The sequence below is a fragment of the Numenius arquata genome, chromosome 29, assembly GCF_964106895.1.
Source record: "Numenius arquata chromosome 29, bNumArq3.hap1.1, whole genome shotgun sequence".
In the NCBI taxonomy this organism is placed as follows: Eukaryota; Metazoa; Chordata; class Aves; order Charadriiformes; family Scolopacidae; genus Numenius; species Numenius arquata.
In genome coordinates this window covers 54,559-69,596 of record NC_133604.1, presented here as the reverse complement: position 1 = coordinate 69,596, position 15,038 = coordinate 54,559, and the positions used below count along the sequence as shown (strand labels likewise).

Sequence of the window (15,038 nt, the reverse complement as noted above, 5' to 3'; positions counted from 1 at the left end):
GGCGGGGACGCGTCCTGATAGGCGGAGGCGTTTGTCCATCAGGCGGGATTCGCGAGGGGGCGGGAGGGCGTGACGGGCCGGGCCTGTGCTCTGATAGGCTGAGAGGAGTGCCCGTCAGAGCCGTTACTAAGGAGGATCTCGCGGTTGCTATGGGACGGGCGTGCCTCTGGATTGGTCACCGTCGTAACTAAGGGCGGGACCATGGCTGGTTCCTGCTTGGGCTCCGTTGATAGGCTACAGGACTTGTCAGTCAGCGCGGAAGGTTGGGGAGGGCGCGAGCGAAGCTACAGCGGCCTTCCGATAGGTCGGCTCAGGCGTCACTCGGTGATGACGCCACGGGCGTGCCCCGCTCTCGTTGGCTGCCGCCTGCCCCTCGGCGGCCGTTGCCAGGCGGGCGGCGGAAGCGGAAGTCGGCGGCGCGGCCGCGGCGGGAGGGATGAAACCGGCTCCGGGGCGGCGGCGGTTCCTGGGGACGCTGGTGCTGCTGCTCCTGCCGACGCCGCTGGGGGGCGCGGGTGCGTGGGGCGGCGACGTCACCGGGCGGAGAGCGGGGCGGCGGCGACGTCACGGTGGGGCTCGGGGTGGCGGCGTCACGTGTCGGGGGCCGGTCCCGGTCGGCGCAGGGCCTCGAGTGCCGCGGGGAGCAGGGGGTGGCGGCGGGGGAGCTGCTGGGTGCCCGCCGGGGATCCCCCGCCCCGCACAGCCCCCGCCCTCCCCCCAGCTTTGCCCGGGAACCCGCCCGTTCCCCGCCCGGTCGCGGCGTTTCTCTGCCGGCAGCCCCCGCACACGGCTCAGCGCCCGCCGCAGCCCGGGGGACCCCCGAGCACACACACACACACACACCCCGCTTCGCAGAGCGCTGCGGGGCCGCGGGCCGGTGCTGCGGCAGAGGCTGCTGGGGGGAGTGGGCCTCGGGCCCCTCGCGGCCCGGGTCTGCCGCGGGGCTGGGCCCTCGGGGGGCTTCGGGAGCCTCCTTCGCCTCGGGGGGGTGGGGGGGGATTCGTGCAGGAGGCGACCGCGAATTTAGTTTTCTCTACGAGGGGGACAAGGAATGAAGCTGGAGAGGGGATAAGGGCGGGAGCCTGTGCCGTTTCTGACAGTCCCGGGAATGGGGTTGTCCCAGAAAAGAACCAGGTGCCCTGAGCCAAACAGGGGCAGGAGCTTTGTCTTCACCCACCCAGCGTGCGCTCAGCTGGGGGAGCTCCGGGAAGGGACAGTGGAGCTGTGTCTTTTGGTGGGTGAAGCAGACGGGAGCAGGGCCCTCGCGCTGGGTCTGCGTCGCTGAATCCCTCCGCTCTGCGTCGCACAGATGGCAAGGAGCTGGTCCTCCCGCTCTACGAGGGCCACGCGTACCATCTCGAGACTCCTCACCACTTCTGTTACACCAACACGCGCGTCCCACAATGGCACGACATATGGACCAGGACGCAGGTGAGAGGAGAAGGCTGGTCCTCCTGGGTCTGGCTGGGCCGAGCCCCTCCGGCAGCTGCGGCCCTGCCCCTGTTTGCTTCCTTCCCCCATGCAGATCCGGGTCAACAGCAGTCGGATGATCCGAGTCACGCAGGTGGACAGCGAGGAGGAACTGGAGAAGTTTAATGTGTGGAACGTCGTTCTCTCCTTTCTGAAGGAGAAGCTGAACGACACCAGCATCGATGTGGATCTCTACAGCAACAAAACCTGCCTGAAGGTCGAGGTGCTGGAGACTGGCACCACGTACTGTGTCGTCCTCTTCCGACGTACGGCTCCTCCGCGGCAGGGGCTCCTGGGGGGGAAGTGGGTCTGGCTGTGCTGGTGCTCTCGAGGGGGCAACGAGGACGTGGCCGGGTGAGCTCGTGGTCTGAGGGCCAGCGGGGCTGATCCCTCCTTGGGAAGAAAAATGGGCCTGCAGAGAGAAGCATGTCTTCGTCCATGGGATATAAAGTGGGGGAATTTAGGGCACTTGTTGGAGGCTCACCTGGGATGCTGCCCCTTCCCTGCCCCTGTGACCGTGGAGCAGGCTGGAGGGCACCCTGCCAGGCTTCCTCTCACCCCACACTCGCTCTCGTTCCAGGCTTTGACCCAAAGCTGTTCCTGGTTTTCTTCCTGGGCCTGTTGTTGTTCTTCTGTGGAGACATGCTGAGCAGGTGGGTCACCTCTGTTCCCCCATGAGCTGGGGACGAGGAGAGTTGGGTGGGGAGCGCCTGGTTGGCTCTGCAGGCTCTCAGGGGGCTGCTCCCAGCGGGTGTGTTTGTGCACGGGCATCCGTGAGCTGTAAAGCACCTTGTGCATGTGTGTGATCTCTGCAGGAGCCAACTCTTCTACTATTCAGCCGGGATTAGTTTTGGCTTGCTGGCCTCGCTGCTCATCCTCGTCTATATGATGTCCAAGGTCATGCCCAAGGTGAGTGTCGGGCTGCCTGGGGGCCAGAGACCTCGCAGCAGTAGCCCTTTTTACACCTGTAGGTTGTTCTGGTGAGGCTGCTGGAGCACGTGACCTTGCGGTGCCGTGTTGTGGGTCTGGCTTTGCGTGGAGCAAGGCTCAGCAGCTGCAGTGAGGCAGCCATCACTGCCCGTCTTCAGTCTCCCATCTCCTCTCCTAGAAAAGCCCTGTTTACTTCCTGCTGGTAGGAGGCTGGTCCTTTTCCCTCTACCTGCTTCAGCTGATCTTCAAGAACCTACGGGAGATCTGCAAGTTCTACTGGCAGTACCTCCTAGGTAGGTGTTGAGCCCTTTGGACTGGCTGGTTCACCAGGCTGCGTGTCTCCTGCTGGAGCTACAGCGTGCTGGTGGAAAAAGCTGAGGCTTCCTGCTTCCCCTGGTGCTGCGGACGCTGCCCTCAGGCTCCAGCGTGGGATTTAACCCCAGCCCTGACGGATGCGGCTCAGCCGGATCCCTCTGCTCTCCTGCAGGTTACCTGCTGCTCGTCGGCTTCGTCAGCTTTGGCGTGTGCTACCGGTACGGCCCGCTGGAGAACGAGCGCAGCATCAACCTCCTCTCCTGGGCTCTGCAGCTCCTGGGCCTCTTGCTGATGTACTCGGGCATCCAGATCCATCCCATCGCCTTGGCCTTGGTGGTCGTTGCCGTCTGCACCAAGAACCTGGACTACCCTGTGCAGTGGGTCTTCGCTGCCTACAGGTGAGGACCTGGAGCACTGCAGCTTGCTCCCGATTCCCAGCCGTCATCAGGCCGGGATGAGCTGCTGGATGGGGTCTGTGTCACATAACCAGGGTGTTTTCACTGGGGTTTGGGGCTGGGGTGGGCATAATGGGGGGGGGGGGTTGTGTCCCTTATTCCCTGGAGCTGGTGCAGGAGAGTGCCCTGCTCCTCCTGGAGGCTGGGAGCCTCCCTCAGGGGCGAGGAGCAGAGGCCGGAGGGACACGCTCCACTCCCCCCACTGCAGCCCAGGGAGCTTGGGGTCCTGCCCCGGCTGGATGGGCAGTAACTGGTGCTGCTGCGCTGGCAGGAGGATGCAGAGCACCAGGTGTGGGCCCAGCCCCCCTCGCCTGCTGACAGAGGAGGAGTATCGGGTCCAGGGTGAGGAGGAGACACGCAAGGCCCTCGAGGAGCTTCGAAACTACTGCAGAAGCCCAGATTTCTCTGCCTGGACTGCAGTCTCCCGCATCCAGTCTCCCAAGAGGTAACGTCCCGTGACAGTGTGGCTTGGGGTGGCCGACCTGTGTATCCCTGTGCTTCTAAAAGCCCGAGGTTGCTCTGTGCTGTCACTTCTGGCTTTAGAGATAGTGACACAGAGGCACAGAAGGTCCGTGGTGCGTAGAAGCAGGGCGTGCCACAGGGGAAGGACAGATAACGCCTGATCCTGGCACTGAAACGCTTCACCCCGGCTGCTTGGGTGCCAGGGCCTTGCAGGGGGGACGCCAGGGATGCACAACGCGCTGCTTTGTGGCTTCTTCCCAGGTTTGCTGACTTTGTGGGTGGCGCCTGTCACGTCACCCCCAACGAGGTCTCTGTCCACGAGCGGGAGTACGGCCTGGGCGGCATCTTCCTTGAGGACCAGCTCTTCGAGGAGGAGGAGGAGGAAGATGATGACTCCTTTGAGAGGAATCACACGAGTTACTCCCTGACCCACAACCACCTGGATGCTGATTGAGGGGGCAGAACGGCCGCTGCGTCTCCACTGCCCTGACGCCGGCAGAGCACGAAGCCCCGTTTGCTGGGGGGAAGTGTCTGCTGCCAGCACCCCCCTCCCACCCCGAGCTGGGCTGTCGGGAGCTCTGCACAGAGCCTGGGGGGAGGACAAGGGGGGCTGACACCCCTACATTCCCCAGGCAGCTCCTGCCAGGCCGAGGCGCGAAAGCTTTTGTCAGTGCAGCTCTAGGTGGTGACAGGGGAGACGCAGGGACTCGGTCCCAGCTGGGGACCGCAGGGCAGCCCTGCTGCTGCTGAGATGCAGGACACTGGTCCCTCTGAATGTGGACTGGAGCCACCCTGGGGTTTTACCGTGGGTGTTTGGGAGCTCCCAGTGCCTGAATTTGTAGGGGCAGAGGCCTCTTTCCCGGGACTGGGAGCTGCTCTGGCACCTGCGAGCTCCCCGAGCCCCCTCCCTCAGTGCCACTGCAGTGGCCACCAGAGAAGAGTCCCTTTCCCCAGCTCTCGGCTGCCGGGGTGGGGAGGGAGCGAAAGGTCTCTCCTGCGCGCAGGTGCCCGCGGGGGTGATGTGCACGAGAGGAACTTTGGACTTGTCCCAGTGGTACCTGCGTGCTCAGCATCTGCTGCCAGGGAGGGAGCGGGCAGCGGGTGACCTGCTGCTCCTCCTCCTCCTCCTGCTGTTACCAAAGATGTCGGAAGGCTCCAGCTGCTTGGGCGGTGCCTCTGCCTCGGCATAAATCCCTTGTGGATACCAAAAACCCCCCCAGCAGAGATGTGGCTCGGCCGGCCCCTGCGTGGGAATGTCACAGAGCTCAGGAGAAGGCAGCCTGGATGTCTGCCTGCTGCCCCGCACCCTCGGCCTCCCTCTCCCTGTGCTCCCTGGGCTGAGGATGAGTGTGGATGTGCTTCCTCCTCCCCGCCTCGCTGGCGGTTGGTGCCGGCAGCTCCCTGTCCCCTGAAGCTGGTGCCCTCCACCCTTAACATGCTGTTACGTGGGGTCTGTCCCCCACCGCTCTTCCCGGCGGCTGTGGGCAGGGGGTGGCGATGGCCGTGGCCCTGCCCACGTTCCTGCTCCTCGGCCTTCCCAAAGCACAAAGCTGGAGGGGATGCCCCAATCTATGCAATAACGCTGCCCCACGGCTGCTCTCCTGCCCCACGGCTGCTCTCCCAGCCGCTACCTCGCCGTTGCCGGAGCTTTTGCCGTTGGTTTGTTTCTGTCCCAGGTTTGGTCCCCTGCCCTCCCTGCGCTTCCCCCTCTGCTCTGCTGGGAGCAGCGTCTGTTACAGCCTCCCTCCCTCCCTCCCCTCGGTGTGGTTAAGGACAGGTTATATTTTTAATAAAGATGTATTTTGTAGGTAATGGGCCTCGTTTTTCTGTCCTGCGATGACCCTAGGGCTTGTCCTCGGCTCTGGCTCTGCCGAGTATGCTGCGTGGTTCTTGGGGGACAAGGAGCAGGCGCCCGGGTGCTGGGTTCCTTGTGGCAGCCCCAAAGAAAGTCAGGGCTGGCGGTGGCCGCGGGTCCCTCGCCGTGGCCGTGGCGTGGGACGGTGTCCCCACGATCAGCCCCGGCCGCTCCCGGCCCCGCCAGTGCCTGTACCTTGCCCCGCTTTCCCGCAACCCCGGGAGGAAGCTCCCTTTGTTTGCTGCGAGGGACTTTTTCTGCTTGTTCCTGCTACGAGCTGCCGGGGGGGGAGGAGGGGGGGACACGGGGCAGCAGGAGCCCAGCCGGGCTGAGACCCCCTGGGGGGCACGGGCTGGGGGCTCGGGGGCTGGGTCCCCCCTGGCTGCTGCGCTTCGTGCCTCAGTTTCCCTGCCCGTAAGCGGGCGCGGTGCCCTGGGGGAGGTTCCTCCGCCCCCCCCCGCCCCTCCGTGGGCCGGACCGGGCCAGCTGAGCCCCGACGGCTCCGGGGCAGCCTCAGCTGAAGCCACTCCAGGAGCTGCTGCTTTGCGACCGGGAGGTGAGTTGCGGACCCCTCTGCTCCCAGCCTGAAGCACCCGAGCCCCCCGCACCCCGGGGCTGGCAGGGGCACCCTGTCCCCATAGCCCCCACCCGGGGACACCCCTGTCCTGGGGGACACCCACCCCACGGGGCCTGGGGAGCTCTGAGACCCGGCGCCGTGGGGAGGGCTGGGGCGAGCCCTGGAGCTGCGTGGGGGGGGGCTCTTGCTCTGGTTCCCACCCGTGGGTGTCACCCTGGGGTCCCACACCCAGCAGCACTGGGGTCTCAGTGCCGGTGCCCTGTGCAGGGGGGAGGCTGCAGGGATGCTCGGGAGGCTCTGCCATCCTCTCCGGAGGCTGCTGCCAGTGAGGCAGTCCCTGATGGAGCCATCTCCATCACCCCGTGTCCCCATCGTTTCCCACCTCTTCACTCATGAACTTTCCCCGGGCACCGATAAGTGGGGCTGGGTTTACAGCCCTGAGCCTGGGCTGTAAAGTGGGGGTGAAGGTCACCCTGGGGAACGCAGCTGCTCCGTAAAGGACAGGTGAAGGATGGGTGGAGCATGGGGGAGACGCAGCACGGTCTCTTGGGGAAGCCCTTGGGTGCTGTCGGGGGAGCCTGGGCTCTTCCATCCCGAGCCTGTCCTTTCCCCGCCCCAGCGTCCCCCTGCCAGGAAGGAGGGAGGAAGTGGAGGCTGAATTAGTCCGTGCCCCAAGAATAGGATCCAGGTGTCCACATTTCCTGGCCGGGCTCCCACTTCCCCCACAGCGGTGGGCAAGAGGCATCCTGGCCCCCCCCCCGCCCCGCCTGAGCCTCCATCCCCACCACGGGGGTCCTGGGTGCCAGGGTGTCCCAGGAAGGAGCCCTCTGTGCTGGTGGGTGGCTGCCTTGTCCCTTGTCCCAGGGGGAGCCGGGCACCACAGGGTCAGGGACCAGCCGAGGTCCCAGCTGCAACCCGTTGGCCAAGGGCCACATCCTGCCCCACCAGGCTCCGCTGGTTCTTCAAGCCTTGCCCAGTGGGTCAGTGGGTCTGTGCCCCCCGGGTGTCGGGCACCCTACTCTCCCCAGGGATTTCTGAACCTCTAAGGGCAGGGGGCAGCCACGGTCTCTGGGGTGCAGGGGCTGCTGAGGACTGGGGGGGGGGGGTGTTTTGGGGAAGGGGCTGCGTGTCCGTGGTCTGCAGCCCCCCCTCCACTCTGCCCCAGCCACCCCGGAGCCACCCGGCCATGGAAGCCACCACCTCGCTGCTGGATGCCGCAGCGGTCGGGGACCTGGTGCTGCTGGACCCGCTGACGGAGGAGTCGCTGCTCCAGACGCTGCAGGAACGCTTCCGCCGCAGCGACATCTACGTGGGCACCGGGCTGGGGCGGGGGTCTGGGTGGGGAGGGAGGAGGGGAGGCCACAGGGTCTGGGGTGGGGAGCGGGGTACGGGCACCGGAGCAGGGACCACCAGGCTCCCCACGGCCCCACACCCACACCGTCCTGCTTGCCCCGCAGACGTACATCGGGAACGTGGTGATCTCGGTGAACCCCTACCGCTCCCTGCCCATCTACACCCCCGAGACGGTGCAGGAGTACCGCAACTGCAACTTCTTCGCGGTGAAGCCCCACATGTGAGCACGGGGAGCCCTCGGTCCCCCTGGACCCTGCCAAGGGCTTCGCGCACGGGCTGGCCCGAGGCTTCAGGGTCTGGGGGAGTCCACCTGGGGTGGCCTCACAGCCACAATGTGGAGGGGCTTTTGGTGTTTCCTGAAGCCCCCAGACTGCTCCAGCCCCCTTCTAACCCCTCCTCACCCCCAGCTACGCCATCGCTGACGATGCCTACCGCTCGCTGCGGGACCGGGACAGGGACCAGTGCATCCTCATCACTGGCGAGAGCGGGGCTGGCAAGACGGGTAGAGCTGGGGCTACCACTGGGCGCTGCAGGGCTGCGAGGGGCTCGCGGGACGGGTGGCCACGGCCATGGCACCCACGGCCCCTCGCCCGCAGAGGCCAGCAAGCTGGTGATGTCCTACGTGGCGGCGGTCTGCAGCAAAGGGGAGGAGGTGGACAAGGTGAAGGAGCAGCTCCTGCAGTCCAACCCCGTGCTGGAGGGTGAGTGACCCGCACCTGCCACCCTGCCCCCGTCCCAGGGGTCGGCACAGCCCCCCCAGCCCACGCTGTAACCCCGTCCTCCCCCCGCAGCCTTTGGAAACGCCAAGACCATCCGCAATGACAACTCCTCCCGATTCGTGAGTGACTGGGAAACCGGGGCGACGGGGCCAGGTCCCGCATGGCCGGACCCAGATGGGGCTGGAGCATGGCAGGGGATGGGGCTGAGGACGTGGGACCCCCCACGGCATCCCCCTGCCCTGACCCCAGCCGGTCCCTAGGGCAAGTACATGGACGTGGAGTTCGACTTCAAGGGGGAGCCTCTGGGAGGGGTCATTAGCAACTGTGAGTACTGATTCCTCATCCCGGGGGGGGGGTCCCTGCCTCACATGCCCTGGTGACACTGACCCCTGCCCACAGACCTGCTGGAGAAATCCCGCATCGTCCGGCACGTGAAAGGCGAGAGGAACTTCCACATCTTCTACCAGCTCCTGGCCGGGGGCTCGGCGCAGCTGCTCCGTAGGTCCAGGCTCCCCAGAACAGGGGGTCAGGGGGGGCCAGGGGCCTGGGGGGCCATGGCTGAGCCACCTCCTGTCCCCCCCAGAGCAACTGAAACTCCGCCAGGACTGCCGGCACTACGGCTACCTGAACCGGGAGAGCTCCGGGCTGCCTGGCGTGGATGATGCAGCCAATTTCCGCGCCATGCAGGTACCGCCGGCTGTGACACCCCCCACCCCAAAGCACCCTGGGGCTGAGCCCGTCCCCCTGAGCTGCCTGTGTTCGTTCCCAGGATGCCATGAAGGTCATCGGCTTCTCGCCTGCCGAGGTGACGGCGCTGCTGGAAGTGACGGCCGTGGTGCTCAAGCTGGGCAACGTGCAGTTGAGCAGCAGCTACCAGGCCAGTGGGATGGAGGCCAGCAGCATCGCTGAGCCGCAGGGTAGGGATAAGGATGGGGACAGGCCTGGGGCGGGTGGGAGGTCCCCGCTGGGACCCCAGCTCGGCCCTGGCACCGCTGCCTCCTCCCGCAGAGCTGCAGGAGATCTGCGAGCTGATCAGGCTGGACCCCACCATCCTGGAGCGGGCTCTGTGCTCCCGCACGGTGAAGGCACGGGACGAGATGGTGCTGACCACCCTCAGCGTCCCCCAGGTGAGCGGAACTGGCCCCTGCTGGGGGGGTGATGCCCAGCAGCCCCCCAGGAGCCCACATGAGCTCCTCGCCCCTCTCCCCAGGGCTACTATGGCCGGGATGCTCTGGCCAAGAACATCTACAGCCGCCTCTTCGACTGGCTGGTGAACCGCATCAACACCAGCATCCAGGTGAGCCCCTCGGGGTGACAGGCACCAGCCCCCCCACCCTGGATGGGGCCCCAGACCCCCATCGCACATGGGGCCAGAACACAGCTCAGGATCCCGCTGCCTCCCCAGGTGAAGCCGGGCAAGCAGAGGAAGGTGATGGGTGTCCTGGACATCTACGGCTTTGAGATCTTCCAGGTGAGCACAGGGCCCATCCGGCCCCATCCTGCTGCTGGGGGGGCTGGGGGCAACCACTGGGACATGGGGCAGGGCTGGGGGCTCGGGCACAACCTGTATCCTTCTCTCACAGGACAACAGCTTTGAGCAGTTCATCATCAACTACTGCAACGAGAAGTTGCAGCAGATCTTCATCCTGATGACCCTGAAGGAGGAGCAGGAGGAATATGTCCGAGAGGTACCCCTGGCCCGTGCTGGTCCCCCCCTCTGCTGTGCCAAAGCACGGCCCCGAGGAGCCTTGACCCCCCCGGGGATGGGGAAGTGCCGGAGACGGCTCGGCAGCATGTCCCTCCCTCCCTTGCCCCGCTCCCTGCCGCGAGCGGATTCAATGGCAGGAAGGCAGGGAGGGATTCGGGATCCCTGTCCCTGTGGCCGGACATCCGGTTCCTGCCCCACATCAGCTGGGGGTGTCCGTGGGGCAGGGTCTGTGCACCCTGGGGGTCTGTGCGTCTGACCCCCCTCTGCTCCCAGGGCATCCAGTGGACCCCGGTAGAGTTTTTTGACAACAGCATCATCTGCAACTTGATCGAGAACGTGAGTTGCCCCCCCAGTGCCGGGGTCCCAGCTCCCCCACGGTGCCCGGCATGAGTTGGGGCCGAGCAGAGCCCGGAGAGGCTCCATGTCGATGGAGCCGCTGCTCGGGGCCGGGGCCGGTTTGGGGTGACGACGACTGTCTCGGCACAGAGCAAGTGCGGGATCCTGGCCATGCTGGACGAGGAGTGTCTGCGGCCCGGTGTGGTCAACGAGGACACCTTCCTCACCAAGCTCAACCAGCTCTTCGCCACCCACAAGCACTATGAGAGCAAGGAGACACAGAACGCCCGGCGCGTCATGGACACCAGCCTCCCGTCCCAGTGCTTCCGCATCCACCACTACGCCGGCAAGGTCCGCCATGGCCACGGGCACCCACCAGCACCCGCAGCCCCAGCCCCGACGGGGGCAGCCGGGACCCCCGGGTCCTCTTCCCAGCTTTCATGGGGGCAAACGGGCACGGAGACACTGAACCATAGCCCGCTTGCTCATTCCCTCCTCCCTCCCGAGCATGTCTCCCCATGTGCCCCGCTGAGCCCTGACCCTGCTCCCATGTCCAGGTGACCTACAACGTGACGGGCTTCATCGAGAAGAACAACGACCTGCTCTTCCGTGACCTCTCACAGGCCATGTGGGCCTCCCGGCACGAACTGCTGCGCTCCCTCTTCCCCGAGGGAGACCCCCAGAAGGTGTCCCTCAAGCTGCCCCCCACCGCTGGCTTCCAGTTCAAAGCCTCAGTGGCCACGCTGATGAAGAACCTCTACTCCAAGAACCCCAACTACATCAGGTACCGGCCCTGGAGGGAGCCCTGACCCCAGCCCTTGTGCCGGCGGGACCCCCCCAGCCCACCGCTGCCCTCCCCAGGTGCATCAAGCCCAACGAGACCAAGACAGGGATGCTCTTCACGCCGGAGCTGGTGCTGGCGCAGATCCGGTACCTGGGGCTGATGGAGAACGTGCGGGTGCGACGGGCGGGCTACGCCTTCCGCCAGCTCTACGACTCCTTCCTGCAGCGCTACAAGATGCTCAGCCCCCGGACCTGGCCCCACTGGACCGGCAGCCACAGGTACGGGGCTGGGCTAGTCTTCGGGCACGTCCAGTGGCCCAGGGGCTGCTGAGCTCTGACCGGCCTCATCCCCCGGCACGGTGCAGGGAGGGGACGGAGGTGCTGCTGGCAGACCTGGCGTTTCCCCCCGAGGAGCTGGCGTTCGGCCACACCAAGATCTTCATCCGCTCCCCGCGCACTGTGAGTCCGGGGAGGGGGGAGCCAGGGGGACCCCGCTATGGGGCAGTCGGGCTGCCGGGGTTGGGGGGCAGGGCCTGACCCAGAGTGGGTGCCAGCCCCATGGGTCCCTGAGCCCCATGGGCAGCCCCGAGCCCATCCTGGGGGCTCCTGGGTGGTGCTGTGGCTCCCGGCGGGGGGTCCGTGTCCCCGTTCGGTGCCCAGCGCTCGCCCCGGCTGTTCCCAGCTCTTCGACCTGGAGAGGCGGCGGCAGGAGCGCGTGGCCGAACTGGCCACCCTCATCCAGAAGACGTTCCGGGGCTGGCGGTGCCGGACCCAGTACCAGCTGATGCGCAAGAGCCAGATCCTCATCTCCGCCTGGTTCCGGGGACACTTGGTGAGGAGGGGGGTCCCGGTTGTGCTTCTCCTGTTCATCCCTCACGCCTTGGGTAGGGCCCCCCCTTGGCTCTCCTGACCCCCCACCCCGCTCACCCCACCTCTCCTCACCGCAGCAAAAGAACAGGTACAAGCAGATGAAGCGCTCGGCGCTGATCATCCAGGCGTACGCTCGGGGCTGGAAGGTGAGGGCTGGGTGCCGCGGGGCTGCTGGCCGGGGATGGCAGGTTGCCCACCGCGGGCAGTGGGGTGGGGGCCGCGCGGCGGTGTGGGGGCCGGGGGCTCCGCCTGCCCCATGGTGGGACAAGACTCACCTCCTCTCCCCGTCTTCCATCCTTCTCTCCTGCCTCTCTCCTGCCTCTCTCCCTCCCGCTCCGTATCTGTGTCGGTGTCTCCCCGCCTCGGGCTCCCCGGGCTCTCACCCCCCGCAGTCTCGCCGGCTCCTCCGGGAGCTGAAGTCCCAGTGTCACCGTCACGCCGCCGCCACCACCATCGCTGCTTACTGGAGAGGGTACCAGGTAACGGGGCCAGCCCCGCCACGGGGCCGCGCGCCCTCCCGCTGCCTCTGTCCTGCTGTCCGCGCCGCTGCATCCGGGGCTGTCTGTCTGTCTGCCCACCCTGTCAGGCTGGAGCCGGCTGTCCTCTCCGCTGGGGCTCAATGGGGACGGGGAGGGGGACGGACACCCATGTCCCGGGGGGGCTGGCAGGGGGAAGGTGGCGATGTCCCATGTCCCCGCCGCCGCTGACGGCCATCTCCGCAGGTCCGCAGGACGTACAGGAGATATTTCCGCTCCGAGGCCAGCACCCGCTTGGCCAACTTCATCTACCGGCGGCTGGTGAGCGGGGCTGGGGGGAGAGGGGGCACGGCACCTTCCCAGCCCCCCAACCCTGGGGCTGCACCGGAGACCCTCCCGACCCCCCGCCGCATTGCCGCCCCCAGGTGCAGAAGTTCCTGGTGGGGCTGGCGAGGAACCTCCCGCCGCTGTCGGTGATGGACCGGACCTGGCCCCCCGCGCCCTACAAATTCCTGGCTGATGCCAACCAGGAGCTGAGGAGCATCTTCTACCGCTGGAAGGTGGGAGCGAGGGTGGATTGAGGGGCTCTGTCTGGGACCCTGTGCCCCTCCGTGCCGGCCCCTGGCAGGGGGCTTCAGCAGCACTGAATCGCCCCCTCCCTCGGCAGTGCAAGAAGTACCGGGAGCAGCTGACGCCGCAGCGCAGGGCCCTGCTGCAGACCAAGCTCCACGCCAGTGAGCTCTTCAAGGACAAGAAGGCTCTTTACTCCAAAAGGTGCCGGGGCTGGAGGGGTGGCGGGGGGGTGGGAGGGTGCACGGGGTGGCACCGGCTGACGGTCCTGTCCCCAGCCTGCAGCAGCCCTTCCAGGGCGAGTACCTGGGGCTGACGCAGAACCCCAAGTACCAGAGGCTCCACGCCGTGGCCAAGGACAAGCTGGTGATGGCCGACACCGTGAGAAAGGTGAACAAAGCCAACGGCAAGGTGAGCCCCATCCCTGTCCCCATCCCCACCGCTCCGGGAGGGGAGCGGGGCCGCGCTGACCCCCCCCTGCCCACAGACGGTCCCACGGCTGTTGCTGCTGACCACCGAGCACCTGGTCCTGGCCGACCCCAAGGCTGCCCAGCCCAAGACCGTGCTCAGCCTGAGCGACATCAGCAGCATCTCCGTCACCCGCTTCTCCGACGGCTTCCTGGCCCTGCACCTCAAGGAGGTACCTGGGAAGGGGGGCGCCTGGGGGGCTGGGGGGGTCCCCAGCAGGGCTGACCCCCCCCCTCTCCTCCCCGCAGACCTCCACGGGTGGGGCCAAGGGTGACTTCTTGCTCGTCAGTGACCACCTCATCGAGCTCGTCACCCGCCTGCACCAGACCCTCATGGACGCCACCGCCCAGGCCCTGCCCCTGCACATCAGTGACCAGTATGGGTGGGGCAGGGGGCGGGGCTAATGAGGGTGGGGGCAGAAGGGGGCGTGGTCATAGGGGCGTGGTCTGTGGCAGAGCCACAAGGGTGGGTCAGAGCGGGGTGAGGCTTGTGTGGGTGGAGCTTACATGGGTGGGGCTCACAGGGTGGGGCATCAGCAGGAAGGTGCTGATTGGCTGTGTGAGAGCCGCTGGGTGCAAAGGGGGCAGCTCATTGGGCAGGAGGTGGGGTGGGGCTGGGCGTGTCCCCACCCCACCCACCCCTCCGCCCTGCTGCCCCCCCCCCCCCCCAGGTTCTCCACCCGCCTCCAGAAGGGCGCCATGGCCATCACCGTGGTGGAGTCGGCCAAGGCAGGCACCAACATCCCCGTCTGCAAGAAGCGGGGCAGCCACAAGATGGAGATCCTGGTCCAATGAGAGGACCCCCACCCCCCCTGGAACCCCCACCCACACACCGGCACCCTCTGCCCACCCCCCTTTGTGTCATCCCCCCACCCCCCCGGGTCCTTGCACTGCCCAGGAATCGCTGCAAACCCATTAAACAGATGCTCTGGTGTCGGTACCCGGGCGGTGTCGCAGGGGGTGCCCCCCGGTACTGGTGGGACAGGGGCATCCAGTTGTGCTGGAGCCCTGGGACGCAGCGCTGCGGTGCTGGAGCAGGGTGGGGGCAGAGCCCGGCCCTGGGGATGAAGCCCCCCCACTCCAGCCCCCCGCCTTTCCTGCTGTCTGATTGCGGCCGGCGCTCGGCTCGGCGGTGATTGGAAAGGCCCCAAATTGCGGCCACTTTTCCCATTAAGTGGGAAAGCAGCTCGCTCTGCCGCAGAGGCAATTTCTGGGTGTCCGTGGGGGGGGGGGCTGGCACGTGAGGTCCTTGGCACCCGCCTGCCTGTGCTGCCCGTCCCCATCTCCCCCTGCTGCAGGTTCCCCCCACGCTGGGTGCTCCCCGCTGTGCCCCCCTCCTCGCCAGCAGCCCTCCCCAGGCTGGCCCCACGGCTCCAGGGCTGGCGCCGGAGCTGCGTTTGGGGACCAGGGCTGCAGCCCAGAGCAGGGGGACAGAGAGGAGCCACAGCCCTGGTGCCACCACTGCAGCCCACGTCCCGCAGGACCTCTGCCAGTCCTGCAGCCCCCAGGAGCCAGGTCCCTTCACAGCCCTCATAGCAGCCCCCCCCCCTCCCGCTGCCTCTTCTCTCCTGCACGCATCAAGCTCTTGGAGAGGGGTTTTTTTTCTTGTCCCCACACGTCACCGGCGCTACCTTCGGGAGCTGACAACTCCCCGTCACATCAGCATCAGCACCAGCTCCCAGGTGGGGCCTG

The 15,038-nt window shown here is 66.8% G+C and overlaps 2 protein-coding genes across 3 annotated transcripts; both read left to right on the top strand.

Annotated features, from left to right (window-relative positions):
- The first annotated feature begins 294 nt into the window (after positions 1-294).
- On the top strand, positions 295-5,441 carry NEMP1 (nuclear envelope integral membrane protein 1). Its single transcript, XM_074164993.1, is given in 10 exon segments — positions 295-363; positions 365-515; positions 1,310-1,431; positions 1,526-1,736; positions 2,051-2,123; positions 2,286-2,379; positions 2,579-2,693; positions 2,888-3,113; positions 3,442-3,615; positions 3,894-5,441. Coding segments are annotated over 10 exon segments (1,395 nt in total). The 5' UTR covers positions 295-327; the 3' UTR covers positions 4,087-5,441.
- A 1,809-nt stretch (positions 5,442-7,250) lies between these two features.
- Positions 7,251-14,285, top strand: MYO1A (myosin IA). Of its 2 annotated transcripts, XM_074164991.1 has the most exons (28): positions 7,251-7,373; positions 7,522-7,637; positions 7,825-7,919; positions 8,014-8,118; positions 8,209-8,255; positions 8,397-8,460; positions 8,536-8,634; positions 8,720-8,823; positions 8,906-9,053; positions 9,145-9,263; positions 9,347-9,433; positions 9,542-9,607; positions 9,720-9,824; positions 10,118-10,180; positions 10,331-10,531; positions 10,738-10,964; positions 11,042-11,242; positions 11,329-11,422; positions 11,646-11,795; positions 11,911-11,979; positions 12,226-12,312; positions 12,556-12,630; positions 12,735-12,869; positions 12,977-13,083; positions 13,158-13,290; positions 13,367-13,519; positions 13,596-13,723; positions 14,018-14,285. In XM_074164991.1, exons 1-28 carry the CDS (start codon positions 7,251-7,253, stop codon positions 14,139-14,141), a joined length of 3,225 nt encoding a protein of 1,074 aa, XP_074021092.1. In that variant the 3' UTR covers positions 14,142-14,285. The 2 variants fall into 2 exon arrangements, with proteins under 2 accessions (XP_074021092.1, XP_074021093.1); XM_074164992.1 differs by lacking the exon at positions 12,226-12,312.
- The last annotated feature ends 753 nt before the right edge of the window (positions 14,286-15,038 follow it).